General features: G+C 48.5%; 1 protein-coding gene across 3 annotated transcripts in view; it reads right to left on the bottom strand.

Annotated features, from left to right (window-relative positions):
• The window catches only part of Tbc1d2b (TBC1 domain family member 2B), a 66880-nt gene that overhangs the window by 3710 nt on the left and 36164 nt on the right, over positions 1-27006 (bottom strand). For all 3 annotated transcript variants that reach the window (XM_052187657.1, XM_052187655.1, XM_052187656.1), the window contains exons 4-12: positions 20985-21148; positions 19317-19555; positions 17992-18375; positions 16458-16568; positions 15359-15552; positions 12139-12633; positions 9100-9217; positions 3627-3812; positions 1922-2043 (exon numbers count right to left, since the gene is read on the bottom strand). In XM_052187657.1, the coding sequence (XP_052043617.1) occupies positions 1922-2043; positions 3627-3812; positions 9100-9217; positions 12139-12633; positions 15359-15552; positions 16458-16568; positions 17992-18375; positions 19317-19555; positions 20985-21148 (2013 nt within the window). The remainder of the gene's footprint in view (positions 1-1921; positions 2044-3626; positions 3813-9099; positions 9218-12138; positions 12634-15358; positions 15553-16457; positions 16569-17991; positions 18376-19316; positions 19556-20984; positions 21149-27006) is intronic.

Raw genomic sequence — 27006 nt, 5'->3', positions numbered from 1 at the left:
GGATTCTGTCAGGCCCATGGCCTTGTCCTGATAGCAGGGGCCCATTCCCATCAGCCACGTGCTGCTCCACGGCCTGAGGTCCTTCGGCATAGGTGTAAAAAGGACACGCGCCTTTCTCATTTTTATATTTCAAACAGCTTCTCTTGTAAGGAAGTGAAAAGGTAGGACAGGCCTGCTCTCTTTACAGGCCAGGTTCCCTATGTGTTCTAGGACAGGCAAGTACTGGGGTTAAGGCAGGCCTGACAATGCCTAGGCGTTGCCTCAGGCCCAGCTTTGTGAGCTGGCTGGGTACGTCACTGAGCCTGGGAACCAGGAGTCCACACTGTCCTTTCTCTTACATGAGCCACAGGCTCTGTAAGCCAGAAACCTCAGCCCTTACTTCAGAACGTGAAAAGGGGGATACTAAATTATGAATTCACTTCTTGAGTTGGAAAGAGCCAACTGCAACATGGCCCAGGCGACAAGGAAACCCAGGCACTACCCTTGCATGTTCAGCCTCTAATGGACCCCAAGAAGTTCCACCACAGGCACCAACCAGTTCTATCTTGCATCATCCAGTGTCTCCTGAATGTACCTGGCTACGGAAAGTCCTGACCACTTTAAGATCCATCTACTCTGCGGAACTGCCTCTCCTCAGACAGCTAGTACGGGCTGCTCCTTAACACTGACACTCCAGTGTGGAGGTGGGACAAAGGCGACCACAGCAACTTCCCAGGAGGTGGGAGGGTGCAGGAGACGGGCATGGGGACTGGAAGTCACCCATATACTGGGAGCTCAGGACTTTCTGAAGCAAAGGGGAGACTGCATCGCGAGTCATCCACCAGATGGCGCTGTAGGATCAGGCAAGACTGAGCTGCCGTGTTCTGTCCAATGGTGACAGGAAGTAGAGGAAGAAGATTTATCTCCAGGCAGTCCTGACCCCCCCCACCCCCACCCCGCCCCAACCTTGAGATTGTCATGGTGAGGCAAAATCCATCTTTGGAACCAAAATGCTCTCAACAGTACCAACTGTCATGTGGGAATTCATTCCGTTATTCTTAATAATCTTGACCAACGCGATAGGAACACAGTCCTTGTCCTGTCAGTCTTCCACAGCTAACACTCTCAGATACCCTTTCTCACTGGGCACAAATCCAGTTAGTCTTAGTGTCAGCACTAAGCCTAAAACCATCTTGAAAACGTACATCCTAAAAACAGCGATGACCTCCCAGAGGCCTGGTATAGCTTCCGCCAACCACTTCTGCTGCCAAAGTCTACCCCAGCTGCCAGAACCAGGGCAGCCACCCATTGTGGCTTAGGGAAAATGGCAGCCCGGACAAGAAATAACCACGTGGCCTGAGGTGTGTGTATGGACATGTGGGGAGGATTCATGACTATTCCCGCTGTTCAAGCTAGAAACCTAGGTTCATTCAGGTTCAAAATCCCCAATCTTCCATCTGTTCCACTTTTCCCCAACTCTCGGGACACCCCTCTCCGGCTCACCACCTTTCCTCCTGGAGACTCCCAACAGTCACTGCCTACCCTCCCACCGGCTGGTCCTGCCCCAATCCTCTTATCCTTCAGTGATGTTCCAGTATGTTTAGAATGAAGCTAAAATTTGTGAGCACAGTCTAAGGAGGCAGGCGAGGACACAGCCAGGAGCCCAGCACTCTGGCACAGCTTGGTGGCCCCTCCCACGGCTACTCTGAACACCTCTGCCCCGAAGCATCCCTGCAAGGCATGGTTTGGGCTATGTGGGTCAGGGAAGGCTTCTTCCCTGGGGAAACCCCAGAGTCCAGGGCTGCCTTTTTATCTACCATCCCACTCCTGTAACAGGCTCTGCCCTCAGAGACAGAGAGATGGCCCTTCCCATTCCTTCCTCTAGGAAGGAGCCCCACAGCACCCTGCACAGCTCTGAGTCTGAGGAACCCCGTGGACTCACCTGGCATCGAGGATAGTCCGGGTGAAGTAACGGAGATACTTGAATATGGACATTGAATCTTGTAATTTCAGGATCTCCTCTTCCTTATATTTAAAAAGTGCCAGGGCAAAACGGAAAATAACCTATAGGAAAGCCAAGGAAACTGTAACTGAAGATACCCTGTGGCTACAGACAGGAGGCTGAACTCTGGAGGTCTCCCTGGGGCTGGCTAGAGGAAGTATCCTGCGGGCTCTGCCCTTGGGTGGGCTCCTGAAACGGTGACTTCCAGGACTGGACAAGGCCCTTAGGTACAGGAAACAAATGCTTGTGGTTTCCAACAGTTCAGCCCAGAGCAGAAGTGTTCCCGGGAAGTAAGGTGACTTGTGGGATCCTTTCACATTCTGACTGAAATGCCAACTCCAGAGTTGGGCAGTCTCAGCTGGTGAACAGGGTCTGACCAATTTTTCAATATGGTGAAATAACCAGTGGATTTTGCTAATTTGATTTGGGGGGGGCTCTGGGCAAGGCTGGGGGTGGGAAGTGAACTCCTGGTAATTTTACAGGTCCAGGCAGCTCGAGAACAAACTTCTATTCTACATCTAAGAGCCCTGAATGGCTGCTCTAGCCTACACTGTATTGTATTAGAAAGTGGTATTTATAGGCTTAAACTGTTCAGGGTTCTATTCACATACTCACCTATGGCCCAACAGGAACAGCGTTTATGATTCTTTGTATTAACAACAAATTAGACTATAAAAGTGGTAATGTCTTGTGTTGGACACTGAATCTGAATATAGGGTGATATATACTCTCAACTGCAGAAGGCCCCTGTGAGCTGCCATCTGGTGTCGTGCTACTCATGGACCAACCTTTGATCCTGAGATTGACACAGAACTAGCTCCAAGATGCAGTAAAGTTAAAAGCTTAGCTTAAGAAACACGAGAAGGCTCAATGACCCAGTGTAGGGGAATACCAGGGCAGGGAGGCGGGAGTTGGTGCGTGGGTGGGTGAGCACCCTCCTAGAAGCAGGGGGAGGAGGGATGGGATGAGAGTTTCTGGAGGGGAACCCAGGAAAGGGGATAACATTTGAAATGTAAATACAGAAAATATCCAATAAAAAAAAAGAAACATGGAAGATAACATATAAATTGAGGAGAGAGACTATTTTCCTTCTATATATCCTTAGTTATGTTTAGTTTTTATTTTTACTTAACTAGAATTATTTATTTGGTGTGTTTATATGCTTGTCTGTAGAGGTCAGAGGAAGACTTGCAGAAGTTGGTTCTCTCCTGCCGACATGTAATCCCAGAGGTTATACTCAGGCTGTGAGGCTTGCTGTGCTGTCCCATGAGCCACCTGTTGATTTATTTTTGGTGGGCTGTGCTATGGGATAGGGCAGTGTTGGGGGCAGGGCAGCGGGAGGGCGGGGACTGAACCTGGAGCCTTGCTGGACCACTCAGCCACTGGGCACCAGGCTAGCTTCCTCGGTGACAGGACCCCTCCCCTCCATGAGCTGCCATGCGCAGCCCACTCTGAGGTTCCTCATGGATGAGAAAGTAGCCGCTACTTCCCAAAGCCTGCAGGAGTGCACCACAGGGAGGTCAATTTGGTGCTGTGGTAACCTCCATTTCTAGGAGAATCAGCCACTCTGCCACTATTGGCACAGTCTCTCACGTGTATCTGTCATAGTCTGTGACAAGCGCGTACATCTGCAGAGTCCACTCACCTTTGGTCCCTCATAAAGGAAAGAGTCCCATATTTTAAAGAGGATGTCGCTGACAACGCTGTCCACAAATACCACCAGAAACCAGTTGAAGGTGATGAGGGTGTAGTCCACTTTGTACTGTTCAAAATGGCTGTGCAGGCGAGGCAGCTTCTCACTCATGAGGTCTCGGAACACCCGCTGGTCCACCTGCAGAGGAACAAGGGGAGAAAGGCCTGGGGTCTGCCAGGGCACGAGGCAAGCGAACCAGAACAGCGGTGCCACCCGAGAACAGAGGGTGGAGTCCATGGGACATGAGCAACACAGCTCTGTTGGATCCGTGTGGGACACAGCATAGAGCCAGGCTGCTCTGTGGCCCAGGGGCAGCTGACCTCAAATGCTGCAGGCCACTAGTGTCACGCCCCCTAGGGCATGGCGGAAAGAGCTCCTGCACTCAGCATCTCCTGTGGGAGCAGGCTATTGAAGAGAGCCGGCAGGCTGGCGTCAGCGTGCCAACACTCCTATGAATACAGGCAGTCTTAGATGCATGAGCACTGAACAAGGAATAGAACAGTTCTGCTCCCCCCATGCAGTGACAGCCTTGACAGGGCAGGGTGGCAGAAGAAGATCCCAGGTGGATCTCAGCTCCAGTTTATTAGCGGGTCTATCCAACTTCAAAGGCTGTTCCAAGCTGACTCACCATGGTGCTGCTGTGAGCATTAAGAGGCATGTTCACTAGCACAAGACAGACAAGCCTCAGGTGGCCACAGCCACTGCCTGTTAGGTCAGGCCGCTGCTCAGTGCTGCCAGTGTTGGGCAGAAGGCTCAACAGGGTTCAAGGATGACCTCAGGATGGGGGAGATGAGTGGGGCAGGTGGACAAGCGGATCAGCAGAACTGTGGTGGGGGTCAGGCTTCCAGGGAGAGGGCTGAGAGGCCACACCTGTGTGTGTGACCCATACAAACACATCTCACTTCAGCACGCTCTCTCTGTCTCTCTCTGTGTGTAGGTAGCGCAGTGGAACTCATGCATTTTCTTCAAGTCTAATCAGTTTTATTTGACACACGAAAAGATTAATACTGATCTGTAAAACCAGCTTCTCTACCCCCAGTCTGCAAACAGCAGAGAAGAAAGGAGAGGCGTTTTAAGGCTTTCAGTAGGACGCCCAGCAGTGAAGCCTGTTCTCCAGGTCCATCCTTCCAGCTGCAACAGAAGACTAGACTGGATGGCCAAGGGCCCCTGGTCAAACTGACGAAACAGAAGCGGGCGAGTGGAACTCAAAACTACTTGGCGGTAACTGCCAAAGGTGACTGTCCTTTGTGTGAGAGAGAAGAAAAGGTGCTCAGGTGTCATGGGGAGGGCAAGGGTGTGGCCTCTGAGACCGGCACAGGAGTGCATTGGGAAGATGAGAAGTAGCGGGTGCCCCGGGGCACCGTCAGGATGAGGTCCCCACAGTGAGAGGTACAACTGCAGGAACGGGGCTGCTCACGCCAAGACCATGGTTAGCACACCCTCTCTAGGGAAGCTGACTGGGAGATCAACTGGATGGCGGCTTTGGAGAGCAGTGTGTCAATGTGCAGGTACTGAAGGCGCTTATAGGAGCCTACCCTGGAGGACACCTGGAGGACTCTGCAAAGCTGTCAACTGTACCCCTGTGCTGCCTAGTTTTATGTTAACTTGGCATAAGCTAACGTCATCTTTGAGGAAGGGACCTGATTGAGAAAATGTCTCCATGAGATCAGCTGTAGGCAGGCCTGTAGGGCAGTGGTTCTCAACCTTCCTAATGTTGTGACCCTTAATGCAGTTCAACATGTAATGGTGACCCCCTCCCCCCAGCCATAAAATTATGTTTGTTGCTACTTTATAACTGTAATTTTGCTACTAGGATAAATCATAATGTAAATATCTGCTTTTCTGATGGTCTTAGGTGACCTCTGTGAAAGTCACCTTTGGACCCTTCCTCCACAGGTTGAGAATCACTGCTGTACAGCTCTTTCTTAATTAGTGACTGATGGGAGAGGGTCCAACCATTTGTGGGTGGGGTCCTGTCCCCAGGCTGGTGGCCCTGGGTTCTACAGGAAAGCAGGGTGAACAGGCCATGAAGAACAAGATGGTAATTGGCACTCCCCATGGCCTCTGCATCAGCTCCTGCCTCCAGGTTCCCACCTTGCTTGGGTTTCTGTCCTGTCTTCCTTTGGTGATGAACAGTAATATAGGGTGTAGGCCAAACAGACCCTTTCCTCCTCGAGTTGCTCTGCTCCTGGCGTTTCATCATTGCAACAGTAACCATAACTAGGACAAGTCCAGTTAATCAGGACCACAGCTGTGCACACTACGGGGGTTCCTGGAATACTAACACAGCCATAGTCTAATCAAATGCTAACACTTTGAAAACATTATTTTAATGGACAGCCCAAAACTTTGATAATAGGTGCTATTTGTTGGAAGTTCTGTTTTTTTTTTCTTAAAAATTCTTAAAATTTCTATTTGATTTTTAACTTTTTAAAAGGCAAAGCTAAAAACTAGCAGGCATGGTGGTGAAGACCTATATCCTTTCACTGGGGAGGCTGAGGCAGGAGGATACGGAGTTCTAGGCCAATTATACAGCAAAACCCTTTCTCAAAAGTCCAAAAACAAATGAGTAAATAAATAGCTAAAAACAGTGTTTTAGAAAGTAACTCTCTACATTATAAATATACCTTAGAGTTGATGAAGAGCATCTGATTAAAATGCACATTTGCTTTCTAACAAGAGACAACTCAGAGGTACAAACTGCTGAAATGAATATCATTTTCTCGAATATTTAAGAAACAAAACTACACCTAAAAGGCTGTAGAGCCTGCCTCACCTCGCACCAATGTCTACCCGCCCATCAAACTCAGGTTACGTGTAAAATCCTTTTAAAAGCTGTCAGAGCATACCGTGGTGCCTAGAGGTTGCTTACGATGTCAGGCACCTGCCAGGCAGCCCCACTCCCCTCCCGAGGCCCCGCTCCCCTCCCTCCCCTCCCGAGGAGTGTTGCCCTGACAGACCCCACCCAGGCTTTTGGCTCATTTCACCCTTCAGCACTCAAACAATGGCACATTCGCCAACACTTCAAGCACTGAAGAAGCTGGAAAGGAACAGAGATGGCCACCTGAGCGCGAGACCAAGCGGTGCCACAGGATCTAGTCTATCTAGATGGGGTCAGGGGTCGACATCTCCAAGGGCAGGGTATCCACCTGGCTCTGAAGTGAGAGAAAATCTGTACAGATATCTTCTATCTGTAGGTACGTAGGTGGCAGACAGTACCTCACGTGAGGCTGCCCAGGCGTTGGCAGAGGGCTGGCATCCGGCTGCCGGGGAATGCCTGCCGGGGCCTGTTCCATCCCCCTTCCCTGAACACTGGAGGATAAGTGTGCCATTCACTGGGGTTTGCAATGCCTGCTGAAGTGCTGGCACACAACACGAACTCCAAAGATGGCAAGATGGGAATCCTGGCCAGCAGCTGAGCCACAGTGACAGCAGGCAGCAGGGATCTGCCGAGGCCAGCGCTGGGACTTGTTTTAGGGGCAGCCTCACACACGGCACATGGACATAATAGAGATAAATGAATGTGTTACTGACACCTGAGAGAAGGAACTGGCACCAACCTCAGGGTGAAAAGGTACCTGATGATACGTCACCCAGAGTGTTCGGGGACAGCAACACTTCGTTTTTTTTTCTATTCTAAAACCCTGAGTCATCTGCGACTTTAAGTTGGAGCTGGACCGGCTGCTCTCAGGTGCTGTGAGCGCACAAAGCACTAGCCACTGGTTTTTAAAATCCACCTGACTGAGAGTACTGCCTCATCCCCATGTCCTTCCTAGCTTACAAACTCACGCTGACAGGGAAGCACCTCACAGGTAATTAGAAAGGGAAGAGATCGCCAAGAGACCAGGGGAAGCTTCTCTCAGTGTCCATGGGCATGCGTGCAGCTGGCACAGGGACTGGGATCTGGCAGCCGTGGGAAGGCCAGAGCTCAGCTTCTCACCACCTTCCAGTGGCATTTCCACTGTGGAAAGAGGGGTGCAAGCTTAGGCTTGGGGATACAAGGGCTGAATCCGATTCCCAGCTTGGCCCCACGCTACCGGCATCATCTTTTGGCGTGCGTACACGGTGTGGAGATGAAAACTTACGGGAGTCAAGGCTTTCCTTCCACGATGTGGGTTCTAGAGATTAAACGTAGGTCATCAAGTTCAATGCAAGTGACTTTACTCAGGGAGCCATCTTGCTGGCCCTGAGCTGCTAACTCGCCCCGGCTCATTATCTTCCGCCTTCCCTTTCTCCAGAGCCCACTGGGGATGGTAAAGCCACTACACGGTGGACTGGAGAATGGATCTGGCTGTATGGGGCCAGGCTCGCTAAATACCAGTTCCCTCTCCTGCAGGGGCTGAATTTTTTTTGGAATGTGCTGGACATCCTAAGATAATAGAGATGTGGCCCAGATGATACCACCAATTAGTGGAGAATAAGCAGGCAGGCAAGGGTTAATCCAGCTAGGTAATAGTCACCACAGGCAAGGGTGGCAGTGTGGAAGGGAAGGTGCATTCTGGAACTGACCTGGAACCTTCTAGATGAGCAGGGGATGGAGTTCTAGGAGAGAAGTCCCACAGACAGAGAAACAGTGTCCTGTCACTAGAGGGTGAACTGTGTCCAGCAGCTGTATGGGTGGGTAGAAACTGTCCAAGAGCCCACGGGGCTAGCCTAAGTGGAGCAGAAAGCAAGGGCAGGCGTAAGAAGGTTTGCCGTGAACGGGGAGGCAGCTGTGGCACAGCTGTGATGGAGGGACAGAAGAGGTGAGGCAAGGCAGCCAGGGCACAGCAAAGGGCGGGGCGGCAGAGAAAGCAGGGATAATAAACACTAGGGCAGCCCCAGGCCCACAGAGACCTGGGTAAGCGCCCCAGGTGAGACAGGCGGAGAGAGATGATCTGGCCTCTTCCAGCCCATACCACCTGACTCTGGCCCCTGATGTCAGGATGCAGGTGTGAAATGGATCATGAACCACTCAGATCCTCTGCCTGGGAGGTGACCGCCAATCCTACAGCTGCTCTTTAGGATCCACCACTGTCTCGTTCTCAGAAACCAGGGAAAGGCAAGGCAGGGCCCCACGGAAGCTGCTCGGTGGTCCCTCTAACAGCCAACTCGTGCTTCTTCACCAGGATGCAGTCCCACCCAACCTCCTCAGCAGCCCTTTGCTGCCCTACAGGCACATCTCCAGGTGAGTCTGCATTCTGGAAGGCCTGAGGTAACACGACAGGCTCCCCTAGCATCTTTGCTCCGTGACAGACTGCCAGGGAGGGCTGTCTCTCTGTGGCACCCGGTGAGCTGAAGGAGCTGACATAGCCCACTCATGGAGATCAGTCACTGCAGTCATGTATACAGGCTGCTCCGCCCACCCCCCCTCCCGGGATAATTCAGGTCTCATGACAACTGTGGTTCTATGCCAGTGACCAAGACAAAGTATTTTTAACGGTACCTGGGATCCTAATAGAGTCTTTGTGTAATAGTCTCGAGGCATGAAGACTTCCACGATGGTAACGAGGCACCAGAAAGCATCTTCTTGTTCCAGGTACAGGAGAGCCAGTGCCACCAGCCTACGGGCGACAGGGATTAGGTCAGTGCTGGTTCCCGTCCCTGCTTTCACCAAGACACTTCCTGACGCCATTTTCTCTAGAAGCCAGAGTGATTTCTACTTTCCTGATGAAGAAAGATAAGTATTTCTGGGCAAGGGACGAATCCTCTGAAACTCGAGAACAAAGGTTTTGATCCTGTCATTTGGTTTTTGTTCAAAGTTAAAATTATTTCCCAATGAAATCATCTCCCTGTGGTCCATCAACCTTGTTTAAAAAAATGTTTGCTCTTAAATTTTGCTAATACTGGGCAGTGGTGGGCATGCCTTTAATCCCAGTACTTGGGAGGCAGAGGCAGGCGGATTTCTGAGTTAGAGGCCAGCCTGGTCTACAGAGTGAGTTACAGGACAGCCAGGCTATACAGAGAAACCCTGTCTCGAAAAAAAAATGCTAATGCAGCTAATTCTTTGAACTCATTGCTTAAAATGTTTAATTAACTCTTTAATGCCTGAAAAATAAGGTGAATGTGAGAGAGTATGAGGAGGTTTACGAATCTGACTTCACCCACTGCCCAGCTGCCGCACTGCAGGAAAAAATCAGGTTGCATAGGATCCCATGAGAGGTCTTCGGAACATCCTTAGGTGTGCACAGGAGGCAGGAGAGGCGCCCACACATACCAACTGCTGGGCTCCACACATGTGAACCCTGTCAGTCAAGAGGTAATGACTAATGCCAGTCTCAGAGTAGGCTGGAGCACAGGGAAGGCACAACTGAGGCTCCTGTCTGGGCAGCTGGCAAGGCCCTGTCTCAAAGTTTAGACAGAGGCCTGTGTGAGGAGGTGTGTGTACTGGGGATGCAGCCCAGTGGTACAGCAGGGCCTAGAAGTGTGCCTCAGGCCTTGGGCCCAGTCTTCAGCATCCCAAAGCAGGGGTAGGAGGTGCTCAGGGGCAGAGAGCGCATCTGACATGCTGACGCCCTGAGGGAGCTCTACAGAGATGGAACAGAGTTGAGGAGAAGTCCTTCTGCACTTAGCTGAAGTCCAAGAACTTCTGCTTATCTGCTTGAGTCAGAGGGAAAACATTCTTTCTCAGAATTTGTTTTCTCCTTTTGAAAGGATAAAAAAGAAAAATGTTTTATCATTTTTCTTTGATAAAAATGAAAAAAAAATCAGCAAACCTCAAATTAAAAAACAGAATCTGGGTAGGAGGCAAGGAGATGACCTCAGCTTCCTAAAGGGCTGGAGAGTCGGGAAGGTGACAACTGGGGACAGTTACACAGACAAAATCCAAATAATCAAAGGTACAGCCCCCGAGGATGCCAGGAGTGGGGTGAGAAGTCCAAAACAGAGACTGCCAAGACATTATTTAAACCGAGGCTCAAGATGATAAGCACAAATCCAGAAAGAGACGGTTCTTATAGGCAGTAGGAGGCAGGGACATGTGCCAAGTACTCTGAGGGAAATAGCTCCCCCACCACAACTATTACAATTCAGAAGCTTTAGCAGCACAGGAGGGGGGGGGGGAGTCAGAGCTCTCAGAACCCTCGGCCACAGGCCTGCTCCCAGGAGGGCACCCAGTACAGTGTGAGCTGTGGCTTTAAGTAAAACCAAGGCTGCTTTAGGCTGGTTTTGCTTTTTAAACGTAGACGATCTAGGAGAAGTTGAAGTCCTTTTTAACCTTCCACGAGCAGAGAGAACTACCCCATCTTTGACGACGGAGAAGCCATGGTTTCCTGGGTAGAAAGAACGACTCTGTCCTCACTGACGAAGACATCATGGCTTCCTGGTAGCCATTGGGCTTCATCTGCGTTTTAAGTAAGTGGTAGTCCAGCTTTAAACCTCCCCTCCTAGTTCTCCCACTGCAGACAGACAGCTTACCTGGAGGTGGGCTCAGGAGCTGACAGAGTCAGGAGCAAAAAAGCTATTAGCAGCCGGACTAAACGCCAGCATCCAAAACTCAAGAACACACAATCTGCTTATGGGAGATCTGCTCAAGTATATGCAAATATCTTATGCCCCCCTTTCTTTTTGAGGTGGGGTCTCACTCTATATCGCCCCAACTGACCTAGAACTCACTATATAGACCCAGGCTAGCCTCGAACTCACAGAGATCCATTTACAGTGCTGGGATTAGGTGCCGATGCTCAGTTCATCTTTCCGACAAGCTTGGCTACTTACTACCCCTACCTGGGAAGGGATATGAACACACCAATGCAGTGAGAGCAGAAAGCAGACAGAGGTGACGCAGGGGAAGAGGAGACTCACGGCAGGAAGCTGCTCCCAGCACCCAGAGCAGTGAGAGTGGTCAGGATGCATTGCATGCATGTGTGAAACTGGTAAGAAAAAAATTACCATCCATCCATCCATCCATCCATCCATCCATCCATCCATCCATCCATCCATCCACCCACCCACCCACCCACCCACCCACCCATCCATCCACCTGTCTTCCTATCTATCTAAAAAGGTAAGCAAATTTAGGTCCTTCAGGGCTGAATTTTAATCAGCAGAAAAACCCTCCAGGATCCTGTATAAGCAACGGCACAAGCTTTTGCTCCATCAACTATCAAGCAGAACAACCAGATTCTTATGATTAAAACCCAAGTGTGAAGAGAAGAGCAAGGCAGGAAAAAACGAGACTCCAAGATCTTCAGGTGAGCCGACTTCTGTGCTGACTAATCCCGGTGCTGGGGACTGGCCCAGGGCCCCGCCTGTGCCACTGAGCCACACCCCAGACCCCTCTGCAGTCCGTATGCTTTCTGAAGCAGAATCTGCCTGCATTATTCTAGAACTGGGGAACTGCACCATGACAACTGTCTTGCTGCTATCTCTCCTTTTCCCCAGGATACAGGCTTTTCTTAGTCAGCCGGGAGGAGAGGGAGCTGCCAGGTACTGCCTGGTGCCTGGAGTTGCTCTAAAGCACAGGCAGGACTGGGCTGGCACCCACCTGTTGAGGCCTTGGCAGTAGCCGATATCCGGATTGCGCCAGGAGAAGGCGAGGAGCACACTGCGCAGTTTCTGGATGCCCTCCGACGTGGGGCTGGAGTAATGCTTGTTATTGGGCAGAGTCCGAAGCAGGTCCAGCTCAATCTGCTTGGAGGCCGGGTTCTGTTTCTCCAGAGCCTTCTGGAGCAAGGTCTGGAAGTAGCCTGGCTCCATGCTGTCCTTGAACTTCCTGGTGTGACGGTCGACACACCACTTCCACACCTTCGAGCGGTGCTCGTGGGGGATGCCTGCTCGGATCAGGTTTTTAAGCTCTGGAGAACATACCATCTCCCTGTTCATCGTGCTTGCAAAGTAATTTTCCCACTTGACCCCAGTGGAAACTTCCTGGTTTTCTGTGAGGTACAGAGTCTTCAGGTCCAATGCTCGGACCTTGGCGACCAACTTCTCTTCCTCATCATCATCAGGGACAGTCCTAAACCCGTAGATATCAAACTCACTGTGGAGAAATAACAAGAGAGACAGGAGAAGTGGCATGGTCTGGGCGAAGGGTGCAGAGAAACAGGACCTGTTCAGACCACGAAGCACAGATCTTCTCAGCTGAGCAGGGCCAGAGAGGCCAGACAAGACTGACTCTCGATAGTGTACAGGGACAATTCACTTTCAGGTGGGTTACCACTCCGCAGATAGTCAGGAGGAAATACAGGCACTATTATCAAACAAAGCTGATCAAAGCTGAGCACAGTGGTGAGCACCTCTGATCTCAGTGCTCAAGAGGGAAGACGGAGGACTGTAAGTTTGAGGTGACTCTGAGTGTAGCTAGAAAGACACTGTCTCAGAAGAAAAAACAAAGAAAAGAAAAAAGAAAAAAAGAGAATCCTCTATGTGGCTATGCCAGTGTACATGGTTGTCTTTATATATCACACTTATATATAGAACAACTTCACGCTTCAAAAGATACTATTTTAATAACAAAAGAATCTTACTATGTTTACCAGTCTAGCCTCAAATCCCTAGGTTCAAGTGACCCTTCTGCATAGCCTTCCAAGTAGCTGGGATTGCAGGTGTGTGCTACCATACCTGTTCAGAAGGCGGCATTTTAAAAGGTGAAAGACAAGGAAGAGGGTATTAGAAAGGTGTTGGGTACCAACATTAATCAAGGCTTTGGTGAACAGGATATGGCCCCACCGATGTCAACATCCTACCCTTGAAATCTGCGACTAAATACAAGGAGAGGACAGTGGCAGATGATATTAAGGTTACAGAATTAATGCAAGGAGATTGTCTGGGTTATAACGGAATACCGTGTCTTTATGAATCCTTCAAAGAGAATAGAAGGCTGAACTGAAGAACAGATCAGTGGAAGATGACAAGAGGCAGGAGATAAGTGTGTGTGTGTGTGTGTGTGTGTGGTGTGTGTGTGTGTATGTGTGTGGTATGGATGTTTGAGAGAGAGAGAGAGTGAGAGAGAGAGAGAGAGAGAGAGAGAGAGAGAGAGAGAGGGGTGTGGGTATTTGAATGTGTGAAAAGGTGTGTGGGGGTGAGTGTGTGTGTGGACTGGATAGCTGCAGATGCTTTTAAAGATGGAAGGAGTCATGACATAACTCCTTCAAGGAGTTCAGCTGGTCTCTAGAGGCTGGGAAACAGGGTCTCTCTTTATATCTGCAAGGAGCTGTATCTACTAACATTTTCAATGATGGAAATGAACTGTTCCTCAGAAGATCCGGAAAGGGGCCCGGTCCTTGATCAAACTGAGATTTCAGTCCAATAAGACTTTATGTTGCCTTCTGACCTAGGAATTCGGACAGCAAACTTTCTGCTAAGGCTATGGTTAGCTATGGCAGTAACACTCCTGACACAAGGAATATGCGAAAGTCTTAGGAACTTTGGACCTCTAGTAGATTTGAAGACATGCACTTCCTTCACATCAGGAATCTTGTTTCTCTTCTACATCCTGGAGAATTCTTGCCTGGACACACAGAGCACATACCATGGTGTTTGTTACTAAGAAAACTATAAAGGTCCTAAGTACTTTTCATGAGGGGAAGCAATACTGCATGGCACTGTGGTCTATTTACCTAATGGAGTTCTGCAAAGCAGTAAAGAATGCATGGCTTCCTAAATGCACATGGGAAGAATGGAACACACTTCAGAAGAGCTCCCAGAGGGCACAAACGACTATGAACAAAGCAACCATATATGATGTGGAGGCAGCACTCTTGAACGTGAGACTTTGGCTGCCTGGGCTGGGGCTTATTCATGTGCCATAGGAAGTATCGCCCAGAATATGCTACAGCACTTCCTAACTTACCCACCTCACTTAAAAGAATGAGGGCAAATCCACCTGCAATGAGCATAATACAATTCTGCATGTGAACCACTTAACAGTTCCTGCATTCAGTACACCTCTTAGGATAAGTGTTTTGCAACAACGGTGTTGGTTATATTCTCAAAGTCCATTTCTGTCATTGGACAAGCACAGTCAATGCTGGTAGGTAGGATCTGTCAGTCTAGCATGTCAGGGGCCCAAGCATGTCAAAGGCCTCTGTCTGAGCCTGGAGGAAAGGTAGAGAGGAGACTGCAAAGAGCTAGACCCAGAGACAGTACTCTGCCTGAGTGACAGGGACAGAGGGACAGAAGAGCTTACACCAGGCGAATCTGCAGATTTCTCCTAGCCTTGACACTTTGAGACTGGTCAGAAAATATATTATATGAGCCTTTTAATCCAAGATCCATTCTAGGTTCTATGATCCCATCATCACTACCTCCCTCCAAAAGATGCAGTATTTTACATGTATATGTCCATGGTTTGTCTCAGATGGAGTCATCTTGGGCCAGTCAATCAGGTTTTAGAAACCACCATCCCACACAAGGAAAAGCTAGCTTCTCTCCAAGGCCTGTTTGCTTTTAGTTCCCCCACAGATGGTATGAACCTGTGTCACGAAAGGGCTCCTGTTCTTTGGAAAACTGACCCCTGCAGAAGGAGGTACGCATTGGAGGTGAGGCTACTTTGACATGGTCTTGGTATCAGTAGGCCTAGACTGACTTCAGTTCTATCACATGATTTCTGTGAGAGAATGATATTACCTGCTTTGTTGGCCTGACAGCACTTGCCATGGACATCAAAAAGACAGACAGTGTTAAGTGCCCCGTGAATGTCTACTGCTGTGGAAAGGGAGCTTGGGAAATGGGTAGACTGGCCCAACACACTCAAGCATATTTACCTGACCAGATGAGGCTTAACGAAGGCTTGCTCCGGCTGCTCTTGGCTCTCAACCTGCAGAGCATCCTCCAACAACTGGGCTATGACGTCCCTGGCAGGCCCCTGCTCTTCAGAGCAAACTGGTGTCTTCATTTCTTGGAGCAGTATCAAGTATTTACTTTCAACCTGGCAGAGCTTGGCTTCCAGGCTAGAGTACTGCAGAGAATGCAAGGTGTTACCTCCACCCAGAGACAAATACTGGAAAAGCAAGCCTTAGGTATCATAGGCAACCAAGCCTACGCCCAAGCCAGCAGTCTCAAGAAGACTAGGAAGTGAACCTGCTGCAAGCGTAACACAGGCAAAAGTTAATTCAGGGTTAAAAGAGCCTGCGACGGCTCCTCTTTTTTCTAAGCTCCTAAAGGTGCCACCCTTCAACATGGGTGAATGAGCAACAGAAACTGGGTCCTGAGCCAGTGACTGAGGTCAAGCCTGCCCCTACTTGGTTACAAGGGCCATGAATGCGCTCCTCCCCGCCCTGTGCATACCAACGTTGTTAGGACATTATGTCCAGGCAGGATTAATTCCTATCTGCTACCTGGTCAGAATAAAAAAAAAATCACCTTTACCCTGGCAAATATGCAGGAATAAGGAATAGAAATATGCTTGGAAGGCTGCTCAAACATAGTACATGCAAGCCACAGGTGTGGACACGTGCCAGGCATTTGTAACTCACAGCTGGGACGCTTGCGGGCCCTATCCTTTCCAAAGCCCTTTGCAGCCATAATCTTAAACCGACCCTGCTGGATCTATGGGGATGGTCATTTTCTCGCACACACTCGTCTCACACAGTATAAACAACAACCTGGGTAACTTCAATCTGGGGTGACTCTATGACTGCGCTTTGCTTTCATTCTGAAAACACCACTGAGAACACATGACGAGGGCCACCTTGGGAGTTTCCTTGTCATCAACAGGGAAAACGTACTATGCGTTCTTTATGTGTACTGGTTCCGGCAGCCATGTTTCTCCCATCATGGCGGTGGGTAGGTTTTAAGGCACATCTGCTCAAACATGGCTTACACCCCCCCTTCAAGTGGTAAGATGAGTCTGTCCTGACATACCTTTGCCATCAGATCCCTCTCTCTCCTTTCTGCATTTCTTCGTAGAGCTGAGAGTTCCAAAATTTCCTTGTTCAGGAATTTATTTTGGCTTTTGTACCCTTGCAGACTATCCTGTTGGAAAAAAAAAATTATTAATTGATGTGGGTTGCATGTTGGCTAATTATTCTATGTAATTAGCATCTTTGAGTCATGCCAAGTAAGAGCAGGTTCTAAATCTATTGGAAGATGTTAGCAGTAGCTTTCTGATGAATCTTTTTGGCCATTTGTGGCAGCAGAAAGAGGTGGGAGAATACACTTAGTGGTGGTGGTTTTTCTCAGCTGACGGCAGAAGTAAACAAGATGCGCTTTCTAACTCTAGTCACTCGGAGGAGTTGGTGATGAGAAAAGCAGTCATTTCGTATTCTTTTACACCAGAGACTGTATTCTACATAGATTCTCATTTTTACTTATCTAGTTCTATTTTAAAAAGGCTATAAAAATATACAAAAGCCCTTAATTAAGAAAGGCGTGTAATGATGAACACTAGGATCGGTGGTGCACCAGGCACTTGGGAGAACACGCTCTTCTCTTCTGTATAGTGCAGTTTCAGACTGTGGAAGAGCTGGAGGAGGACATTAGGGCAGAGGGTGGAGTTCAGTGGTAAGCTTTCAGACACAAGGCCCTGGGGCCAGGCCCCAGCACCACTGCCCAGGTTACCAAGAACACAGTCGGCCCTTTACTGGATTGGCCAACTATTTGCTTCTGTGACATTTATTTTGTATTTAGAGAATGTAAAGGTTGGAGACAAAGTTTTTTTTCCCTCCCTCCCTCTCTCCCTCCCTCCCTCCCTCCTTTCCTCAACTCAGAGATCTGGCTTGCCTCAGTCTCCTGTGGTCACAAGTTTTGCCCTGTTCTACTTGAAGGAAGGTGCAACTGGCCAGGGAAGAGTTTTCATGTAAAATGCTCTGAGAATAAGTTTATAGACTCCTTTAGATCATCCTTGTGGTAAGCCGAGGAGGCTTCTAAATAAAGATGAATGATAACCATCTTTAAGGCTGTGGCTGGTGAAGACGCCTTATAAACTCTATCTTTTGTAACCAGGTCCTCCCTCCGGCCCTGATCTTTTCTGCGTACTTCTCCAGACACTCCCCCGTTCCAGACTGAACTTCCCTGAGGCTATAGCCTGTCCCAATGAGATGCAGAAGAACTAGAAAGGTTTCCCTGGTACCCCTGGTATCCCTGATTTGCCGGCCTTCACAGGGTATGTGCCACAGGTCCTAAGTACTCTGGGCAAGGCACCTGAGCTTCCTCATCTCACTTAGATCTCCGACATCCCAGGAGCCATTCTTGTCATTATTTTCCAGACAGCCTCGAGTCAGTGATACTATGCACCCATTAAATGCTGCACCAAGAAGCCAGTGTCTGAGTTCTGAGGCCCAGGTTGAATATTTGAGCCTCCCCACCTTCACCCCAACCCCTGCACTGCACCAACTGAGCCTCAGTTAACCGAGCTTGCAGTGTGTGTCCGGAGAGCCAGCCCACACTCTGCCCTTACTTTTAGCCTGTCCAGCTCCAGCTGGTCCCTGCTGCCCGGTGTGGCCAGAGGAGAGCTGGGCCCTGCGGTGGGCGACGACACGCTGCCCTCACACTCGCTGAGCTTGATGATGACTTCGTCCTTGGCCTGGATGGTCTCCATCAGCATCCCCAGGCGCTCACTGAGCTCGCCCACCTTGCTCTTCAGCGCCCTCACTTCCTGCTGGAGGCACTCCTTCTCCAGGCCGAGCCTCTCCAGCTGGCCGCTGAGGCCCAGGATCTGCTCGTCCTTTCGCTGGAGGAGCTCCAGCGTGTCCCTCGGGACGCCCTGGCTGATTTGGTGGCTCGTAAAATACTTGTCATATTGCGATGACCGGACTGTCTGCTGGAGCAGCCGAATGAGCTCCTAGGAGCCAAGAAGATAATGAGGTGCAGGGTGAGAAAGCTGGGGTGTGGGGGAGAAAAGCAGACATCATAACAGTGTTATATAAGTAATTGCTGGAATTTGAGGAAATGCAGAAACGAACTCCACTGGAAACATTTTAATGATGAACTTCCTCTTGAAAGATCTTAAAAATAGAAAGGAAAAAAAATGTACTCCACAAATACAGCCTGAAGAGAACAATATTAGGAAATGGGGAATAATGGATGTGCATGCTGTAATTAGCAATGGTTCCTGGCACATGCTTATCAGTGCTAAGGGATCTGTGTAGTACTGTGTGGTGGCACATGCCTATAATTCCAACGCGGAAGCCAGGGGGATCAACTGCTCCGGGCCAGCCTAGATGACACAGTGAGATGCTGTCTCAAAAAAAAAAAAAGTGTACATGTGTGTGTGGGGGCGGAGGGTGTTAGGAAGATGACTGGGCAGTTAAGAGCACGCACTGCACTGCTCTTGCAGAGGAGCTGAGCATGTCTCCCAGAACCCACACTGGGAGGCTTAGTGAATTTGACTTTGGTTTCCAGCCTTTGTGGATGCCTACATTTACATACTCATATATAAAATTAAACATAAAATAAAAAGGGGGAGGGGACTAGGCTCTAGGGTTCACTGAGCTGTCCAGCAATTAGGTAGAAGAAATTTTTACCAGCTTAGAAAAATGCTATCATCTGACAGGATGTGGAAAGTTGAGGCTGAGGAGCTTGGCGTGGTGTAGGGAGGAGCACTTAGCAACCTGCCCCTGTTCTAGGGTCTCTGAATAAACATGGGCAGGGCTCAGGGCACAGGATGGTAGGTAGCCTCAGTAGGTAGCCCCATCAGCTCAGCTTCGGGGAAGGGCGGCCAGGAAGAGCTGTACTCCTAGGCCTCCGGCCCACTGAGGGTACACAGAAATCGAGAGATGTTACCTTCTGACTGGACAGGTCCTTCCTGAGTTGCTCCAGTTCCTCCTGCTGGCTTTGAATCTGCAGCTGCATTTCGGGGACTGGCTTAGTGAGACATCCGCTGCTGCCCGGTGAGGTTCCCTCCATCAAAGGGTCACTACTGCTGTGGCGGTTTTTGTATGACCCAATTATGTCTTTCAAGGGGCGCTTTCCTTTATAGGGATTCCGTCCAAATTCAAAGGGAAATCCTGAACTAGTGACTCCTATATTTAAAAAAAAAAAGGTTTCTTTCTTTTTTTTTCTTTTTTTTTTTTAAAAGCAAGTCAAACCTTCTGGTATTCTTACAAACCATCCTCTGAGGGTTGTGGACTCATCAACCCATGAAGAAAGCAGGGCAGCCGGATGTCCCCTTGTCTTGCTTCATTGTACAGAAGCCCCAATAGGTCTAAAGCAGCAGAGTCCTTGCTGGGCCTCTTTACAGAAGACTACAGCATGATCATTGTGAAGAAAACCGAGGTGCACCCGGCAGTCCCTGGCTTCTTACTTTTACTCATTTGTTTTGGGTTAAAAACAAAAACAAAATCAATGTTTTGTTTTTGTTTTTGTTTTTTAAGTCTAAATACACTTTTAAAAGTGTAACTCTACAGACTAAATGATCCAAATAATTGTTAGTCTGGATGCCTTCAAATGTACACTCAGAATTACAAGCTTGAGACACAAGAGTACTATGGCCTTTTGATGACTTAAAGCTAGGAGAGACAAAGGCATCAGTGCTGTTAGGAGTGCACGGTGGCCCCTGGGGGCAGGCGGAGCCTGGATGATGGGGTGGGCAGCAGTGCCTGGCACCCACGTGGCACTGGCTGCCTGCACGTGCTTCTGACTCGGGGCCTTGCTTGCACCCAGCATGTCTCCCAAAGGCCCACGCGCTAACGCCTTACGCCAGCAGCCTGCTGGTCTGATGAGACTTGGGGCTTGACAGGGAAGCCTTCCTGACAGTGGTGCCCCGGCTGCCTTCTTTCCTTTGCTTTCTGGCCACACGTTCCCACGATGATGTACCTCTACAGGCACGCAGCGATGGGTTCAGTTGGTCACAGACTAAAATCTCCACAACTGTGAACTAAAGCAAATCCTTTCTCTACATAGGACACCCAGGTATTTGTTACAGTAATAGGAATATGATTAATCGAAGCAGTTCTCCAGAAGCTGTGCTACTTTGTTCTTTTTGACTATATCTCAAATTTCTATGAATAAAGACGGTGTGTGTGTGTGTGTGTGTGTGTGTGTGTGTGTGTGTCTGTTTCCGAGACAGAGCCTTGACACAGTCCAGGCTCCTCTGAAACATGCAATCTTCCTGCTTTGACCTCCTGGCCCTAGGACTACAGGTATATGACACAATGCCTGGCTTAATAAGTTCAAAGTTTCTTCAGTTAGCATCTTTGTGATGCATGGAAGCATAACAGGTCTTACATCTTCCGGAAGAGGTCTGTACCTACCGGGCTACATGGACATTTATTCCTTGCAGCACTTTACAAACAAACCTTTATGAATTACTGCCCCCCATCCCCACGCCCCTCCTATAACACAAGGCCCTACCGCTTCATGCTTCTAGGGACTTGGCCAGTCAAGTGTCTCCTTATCCCGGGAGGTGACAAATGCAGTACAGAGAGCAACAGGGCACAGGTGCACACACACCTTTACTCCCCTCAGGCATTGGCTTCTTCCTGTCTTCCTGTACCGGGGACTCCTCCAGGTCCTTAGGAGGTGGGTCCACAAGTTCCCACTCTTCATTGGTGTAAAACACGGTCCTGCGACTCTCGCTGTGCCCTCTCCCAGGACGGAATGATGACATTGAATTTCTATTTAAAAACACGAAAGGGCAAAGCAAAAACACAGCTGTATATATAGGACTGACAAAAATGGAGATCTGATAATACCAAATGTTGGTGAATTATAGAAAATGAGAAAATACACATTGCCAGTATGAGTATACACTGATATTAGTATCTCGGAAAGTACCAAGGCAAAGGTAAATTGAAGAAGTTCTTAAAAAACAAAACCCCCTAAAAACCTTACTTAAAAAAAAAATCACATATCATGATTAACCAGACCCAAGTCTGTGCCTCTCAGCGGACTCTGCACTGTTAGATTAGCTGTTCTGAACGGGGGAGCTTCACATAGAACTTTATGCTTTTTCACCAGTGACTATATTCTTATGAGAACTGCCTTTCTCAAGATACCAGCTTTTCCTAAGAGACACCGGAGCACAGACTGCATTATCCATGCTAACCGCTCCTTGCACTGATGGTCAGCTGATCGTCAACAATGTAAAGAGAGTCAAGTGGGGAAATGTGATTGTAAGAACGGGTTACATATAGGAAAAAATAAACTTGGACCTTACCTCATCCCACACATCCAAACTAGTTCAAAATAAACTATAGAGGCAGGCTGTTGTGTATACTCCTGTGGTGTCAGCACTTGGGAAGCTGCGACAGAAGGATCCAAAGTTCCAGGCTAGCCTGGGCTATATTGTGAAATCCTATTTCAAAATAAAAACAAAACACGCCCCACCAAAACACAAAACTTCTAGAAGAAAACAAAGGAGAAAGTGCTTTTTACATTTAGATTTTCTTCCTTTTTGTACATATGAGCATATATTGTGTGTGTGTGTGTGTGTGTACGCGTGCACATGTGTAGGCTAAAGGCCAACTTTAGGGGTCTGACTCAATTACTTCTCAGCTTAATTTTTGAAACAGGGTTTCTCTCTGAACCCAAGACTCACCTACTTTGCTAGACAAGGCAATGAATTGCAAAGATCAGCCTCTCTCCAGCTCCCCAATGCTGGGACTACAGACACACATCTAGCTTTTTACATGAGTCTTGGGGTCCAAACTCAAATCAAGTTTATTTCCTCACTAAGCCATCTCCACAGCCCCACGGTAGACAGACTTTCTAAAGAGAACTCGAAAAAGCACAATCTATAACAACATGAGAAAAACTGAGTTGATGAAAACTTTTCTCCTTTGGAAAATATTTGCAAAATATATATGTGACAAAAGGCTCATATTTGGAATATTTAAGAATGCTTAAAGCTCAATAAGATGAATAAACAATTTAAAAATGATCAAGAGATGAGAAAAGTAAACTTTAATAAAAGAAGAAAAAAGAAAAATACATGCAATTCCCTAACTTATAAAGTTAGACTTAAGACTTTCTTTCAAAAAACTTTATGACAGTTCCAAAGCAATAGACATTTACTGCAAACCATACTCTGTCTGAAGTGTGACTTGTCCTTGGCTAGTGATATGTAAAGAGACATGGAGCCACGGGTAACGGTCAGTGAGCCACACTGCGGCAAGTGTGAACTGAACAACAGGTCCTCTACGGAGTAGGGGCAGCTAAGCCATGTCTGCGGGGTTAGGTATTTAAAATGCCTGCTTGCCTTTCAGTATTTTCAACTTATGTTTGGGTTTACTAAGACATCGTCCTACCAAGCAACCCATCCTAAGCCGAGGGGTAGCTGTCTAGGAATGGTTAGTAAGATAACATCGAGGTTGAAGAGGTGGCCCATCGAATAACATCATTTGCTGCTCTTGCAGAAGACCCCAGTTTGGTTCCCAGCACACACACGGCAGCTCACCTCCATCTGTAACTCTTAGTTCCAGGGCATCCAACTACTTCTGGCCTCCATAGGCACTAGGCATGCATGTGGTACACTGATATACATGCAGGCAAACACATACATAAAATAACATATAAATATACTTGAAAAAGCATCACTAGTTATCATATATTAGTTAAAAGCTCACCACACCTCCAACAGCTCAAGTTAAAAACAACGATGAATCCCCAGTGTTCGGGAGGATGTGGAGTAACCGGAATTGGCCAGTAGTATTGGTGGGACTGTGAAAAGGGCGGTCACTTTGAAGAGTTGTGTTAAATAAATGTTGAATACAGAGGCTACAGGCCACAAGAGCTCATTTATTTTAAACTCTTACGAAAGCACAGCTATGGTTCAAGAAAGCAGCCTGGGGGTTGCCTGAGGCCAGAGATTAAGGGAGGGCTCATGAGGGAATAAGCACGGATTCCCTCTCCCTCCCATCCCCACATCTGAAACAGGGTCTCACTATGTAGCCTTGCTGGCCCAGAACTGCATGGACAGACCAAGCTGGCTTCAAGCGTACTGAGATATTTGTGCCTCTGCCTTCCAGATGCTAGGATTACAGGTCTCTGCCCCGGCATGCAGCAATACATTTTGATTATAAAGGTGTTTCTATGGGGTGTATCTTTCTAACATTTCTCAGTCTGTACACCTAAAATAAGTGAGTCTAATAGTCAAGTCATGCCTCAATATGGCTGCTAAACCAGGAGAGAAGAAACCCGCGCATCACTGGGGTTTCCTGAGGCAGACTGAAGGTGAGGAGGGAAACCAGAGTCTCTAGTCTGAGCGAGTTTGCACTGCTGTTTGAAGCAGCTACATCTCAGGACTTTCTTTCTGGTGTGTGTTGCCATGTGCAATTGTGGTTTCCTGTGCATGCATCTGTGAAGACCAGATGTCAGGATCAAGTATCTTTCTCTATTGCTCTCTGATTATATTCTTTTATTCAATTTAATTTTCCCTTTTCTTTATTTCTTTTTCTTTCCCTCTCTCTCCTTTCATGCTTTCTCTGTCTTTCTCTCTCTCTCCCTCTCTCCCTCTTTCTTTCTTTCTTTCTTTCTTTCTTTCTTTCTTTCTTTCTTTCTTTCTTTCTTTCTTTCTTTCTCTCTCTCTCTCTCTTTCTCTTTCTTTCTTTCTCTCTCTCCTTCCTTCCTTCCTTCCTTCCTTCCTTCCTTCCTTCCTTCCTTCCTTCCTTCCTTCCTTCCTTCCGGGTGCAATTCTCAACAAACACCCACCCACTGGCTGCTCCCAACTGCCTGTAACTCCAGGTCCAGGAGTTACAATGCCCTCTTCTGGTCTTTGTGGCACCATGCACCTGTGCACATGCAGTAAACAGGCATACATACACCCAGAATAGTCTCATAATATTCATAAAATGAGAATTGTGCATATTTACTGGGAAGAGGAGGGGGAATGTGCACCACGGTGCATGTGGGGAGGGGGCCAGAGGATAGTCTTCCAGCTCTCAGGTCAGCAGGCTCGGCGGTGGACACATCTTGGCAGATAGCTCACCAGCCCTCTCCACTTTATTTTTGACAAAAGGTCTCGCTGAACCTGACACTTGGTGTGTTAGCTAGACTGGCTGACCAGAACGTTTTTAGGTGCCCCTCCCCAGGACTGGGGTTACAGATGTGGACCCCGATGCCTGGCTTTTACCTGGGTCCTGGGGATCCAAAGTCAGGTCTTTATGCTTAAGTAGCAAGAACTTACTCACTGAATCATCAAGTCCCTTAATATTTGTGTTTTATGTAGTTTTGGTTATCCTGGAACTCCCTCTGTAGACCAAACTCAGAGATCTGCCTGCCTCTACCTTCCAATATTTGTGTTTTTTAAAAGCATGGTTTACTCCCTTGTATTTGAATTTTACAAGTATTATTTAATCAAGCCCTGGGTGAATTTTACTAAAGTAATTTAAAGTTTTAGAAGAACAAAAAGAAACCAAATAGTACATATAGGTTCTCATCCTGTTGGCAAAATACATGAAGGTATCACTTTGCAAGCGCATAAGCTAGCATGCATCCACGCAGTTTTCTAGTCCCTAGAAGTTGGTGATTATATAGCCTAGTGTCTTTCAGTGCCTGGCTCTGTGCAGAGTGGCCTTGTCAACATTCAGGGGAGCCTAAGAGAGCACACTTGTGTCATAGTCAATTCTGGTTTTACAACATCTGTGGAGAATATGATTTCGAAATAGTTGCTCTGGAAGAAAAGGAAGTCCCACAAATGCTCCCTCTGCCCCTGCACATTCCCAGCACCCGTGAGCCTGCCAACAGTCCTAGGGACATTTCCCAGGCCTGGGCCTCCTGGTCTCCTGCTCCCCTACATGTTTCCGGAGTTGGAATCTCCTTGCCATGTGGCACGGCTTCAAGTGTGCTCTCCTTCTTCCCCTGCAGAATGGTGTGTGGAACCCTCTGCCTGTGAGGAGCGTGCTCGGGGGAGTGAGCTCGGCCTGCCACTCCCGTTCTTAGAGTCAACAAAAAAAGGAGAAAGCAGAGAAGACCCACACTCAGCCCAGGCAGGAAGAAAGGCAGTTTCGGTAACTGCCTTCCATCTGCTTTCCCAGGCAGGGCTTGCCTCCAGGCTGTCACAAGCCCCTGCAGCTGAGGGACAGCTGAGGGACAGCCTAGGGTGCTGTGACAACTGCCAAGGCTTGGGTAATGGAGAAATAGAGTGGCTTCAAAGTGAACTCTCTTTCAGCTCAAGTATTATTTAATCAAGCCCTGGGTGAGTGTGTTCTTGGCAGAACCCAATTCTTGATTGTGCAACACACTGTGCCGCATGGGACACACTTTCTAAAATAAATAAGCATAATTTAAATGAACCCCAATAACACAATAATTTTATACTCAAATACGCACTGCAATCTCAATGAGCAAGTGGACACTGGGAGTTGACAGAAGTGTTTGGAAATGTCCCATCAATCTCCCCAGAGCCTTTAACTTCACAAGCTGCCTGCACAGCCACACTGCGGCCACCACCTCAGCTCTTCAGAGGTGAGAGGCCAGGCTAAGGTGAATTTAGACTTACAGAAGGCTGGGGACAGCAGGAGAGCAGGCTAGCCCAGAGGCAGCACTCAGCTCCCTGCCCTAAGACCATGGTCAGAAAAACAAAACAAAGCAGCCTCTCACTGATACCTTCCTCCACGAAGGTGACTCAGCACTGACTCCTCTGAGCTGAGGAGCAGATGATACCCACAGCTAGGGAACAGGTCACTAAACCAGGGCACAGCCACACACATGAGCTCTGTGTTCAGGCTGTGGGTCGTTCCAGACTACAGTGCCTCAGCTCTGGGAATCATGAAGTGAACAGGAGCCTGTTGCTGCCGAGCCCCATGCTGCAGCTGAGGGCACAGCGCGGTGACAGTGGGCCACACGACTTAGTGGACAGAGAAATCACATCGGGGAAAACTCAGGAGGATGCTAAGGCACCGAGACAGTGTGCACTGCAAGGTCTTTTAACAGGCACAAAGAACTCCGGGGTGCTTACAATTTCATTTCTGGTAGCTACCTCTTGAATATGGACTTTAACAAGGCTTCATTTTTTTTGGGGGGGGGGCTGAGCCCCTCAGCATGAGCAGGCTTTTCTCTTTACAAGCTTGCCTGCCTGCCTTTCACCATCAGTAGAAAGAGACTAAGAAAAAGGACAGGCTGACGAGCCAGAGGGTGGCAGCACTCAAGCCTGCACTCTGGGTCCTCTAGGCCAGAGGTCCAAGCTCTGCGTCCTATGGGGCACTGTGGGACATGCACAGTGTTCCAACAGGAGATGGAAAAGTGCTGGGGGGGGGAGAGTGGGAGGAGGGAGGGAGAGGGGGAAGAGGGAGAGAGAGAGTGAGGGAGGGAGGGAAAGGGGAGAGAGAGCACGCCAAGGGGAAACCCACTGTGGTGGATAATGCCCACTGCCCACGATGTCCATATCTATATCTAAATCCCAGGAAAGGAGCTCTGCTGTTGTGATTACATGAAGGATCCTGAGCTGGGCAGGTCATGCTGGGTTATCTGAGGCGATGAGAAAGGCTCTTTTTTTGTCATCAGAAAAGGTTATCAGAAAGGCTAAAAGCACAGA

This window comes from Apodemus sylvaticus, chromosome 7, assembly GCF_947179515.1.
Source record: "Apodemus sylvaticus chromosome 7, mApoSyl1.1, whole genome shotgun sequence".
In the NCBI taxonomy this organism is placed as follows: domain Eukaryota; kingdom Metazoa; phylum Chordata; class Mammalia; order Rodentia; family Muridae; genus Apodemus; species Apodemus sylvaticus.
This window is presented reverse-complemented; position numbering and strand designations above follow the sequence as displayed.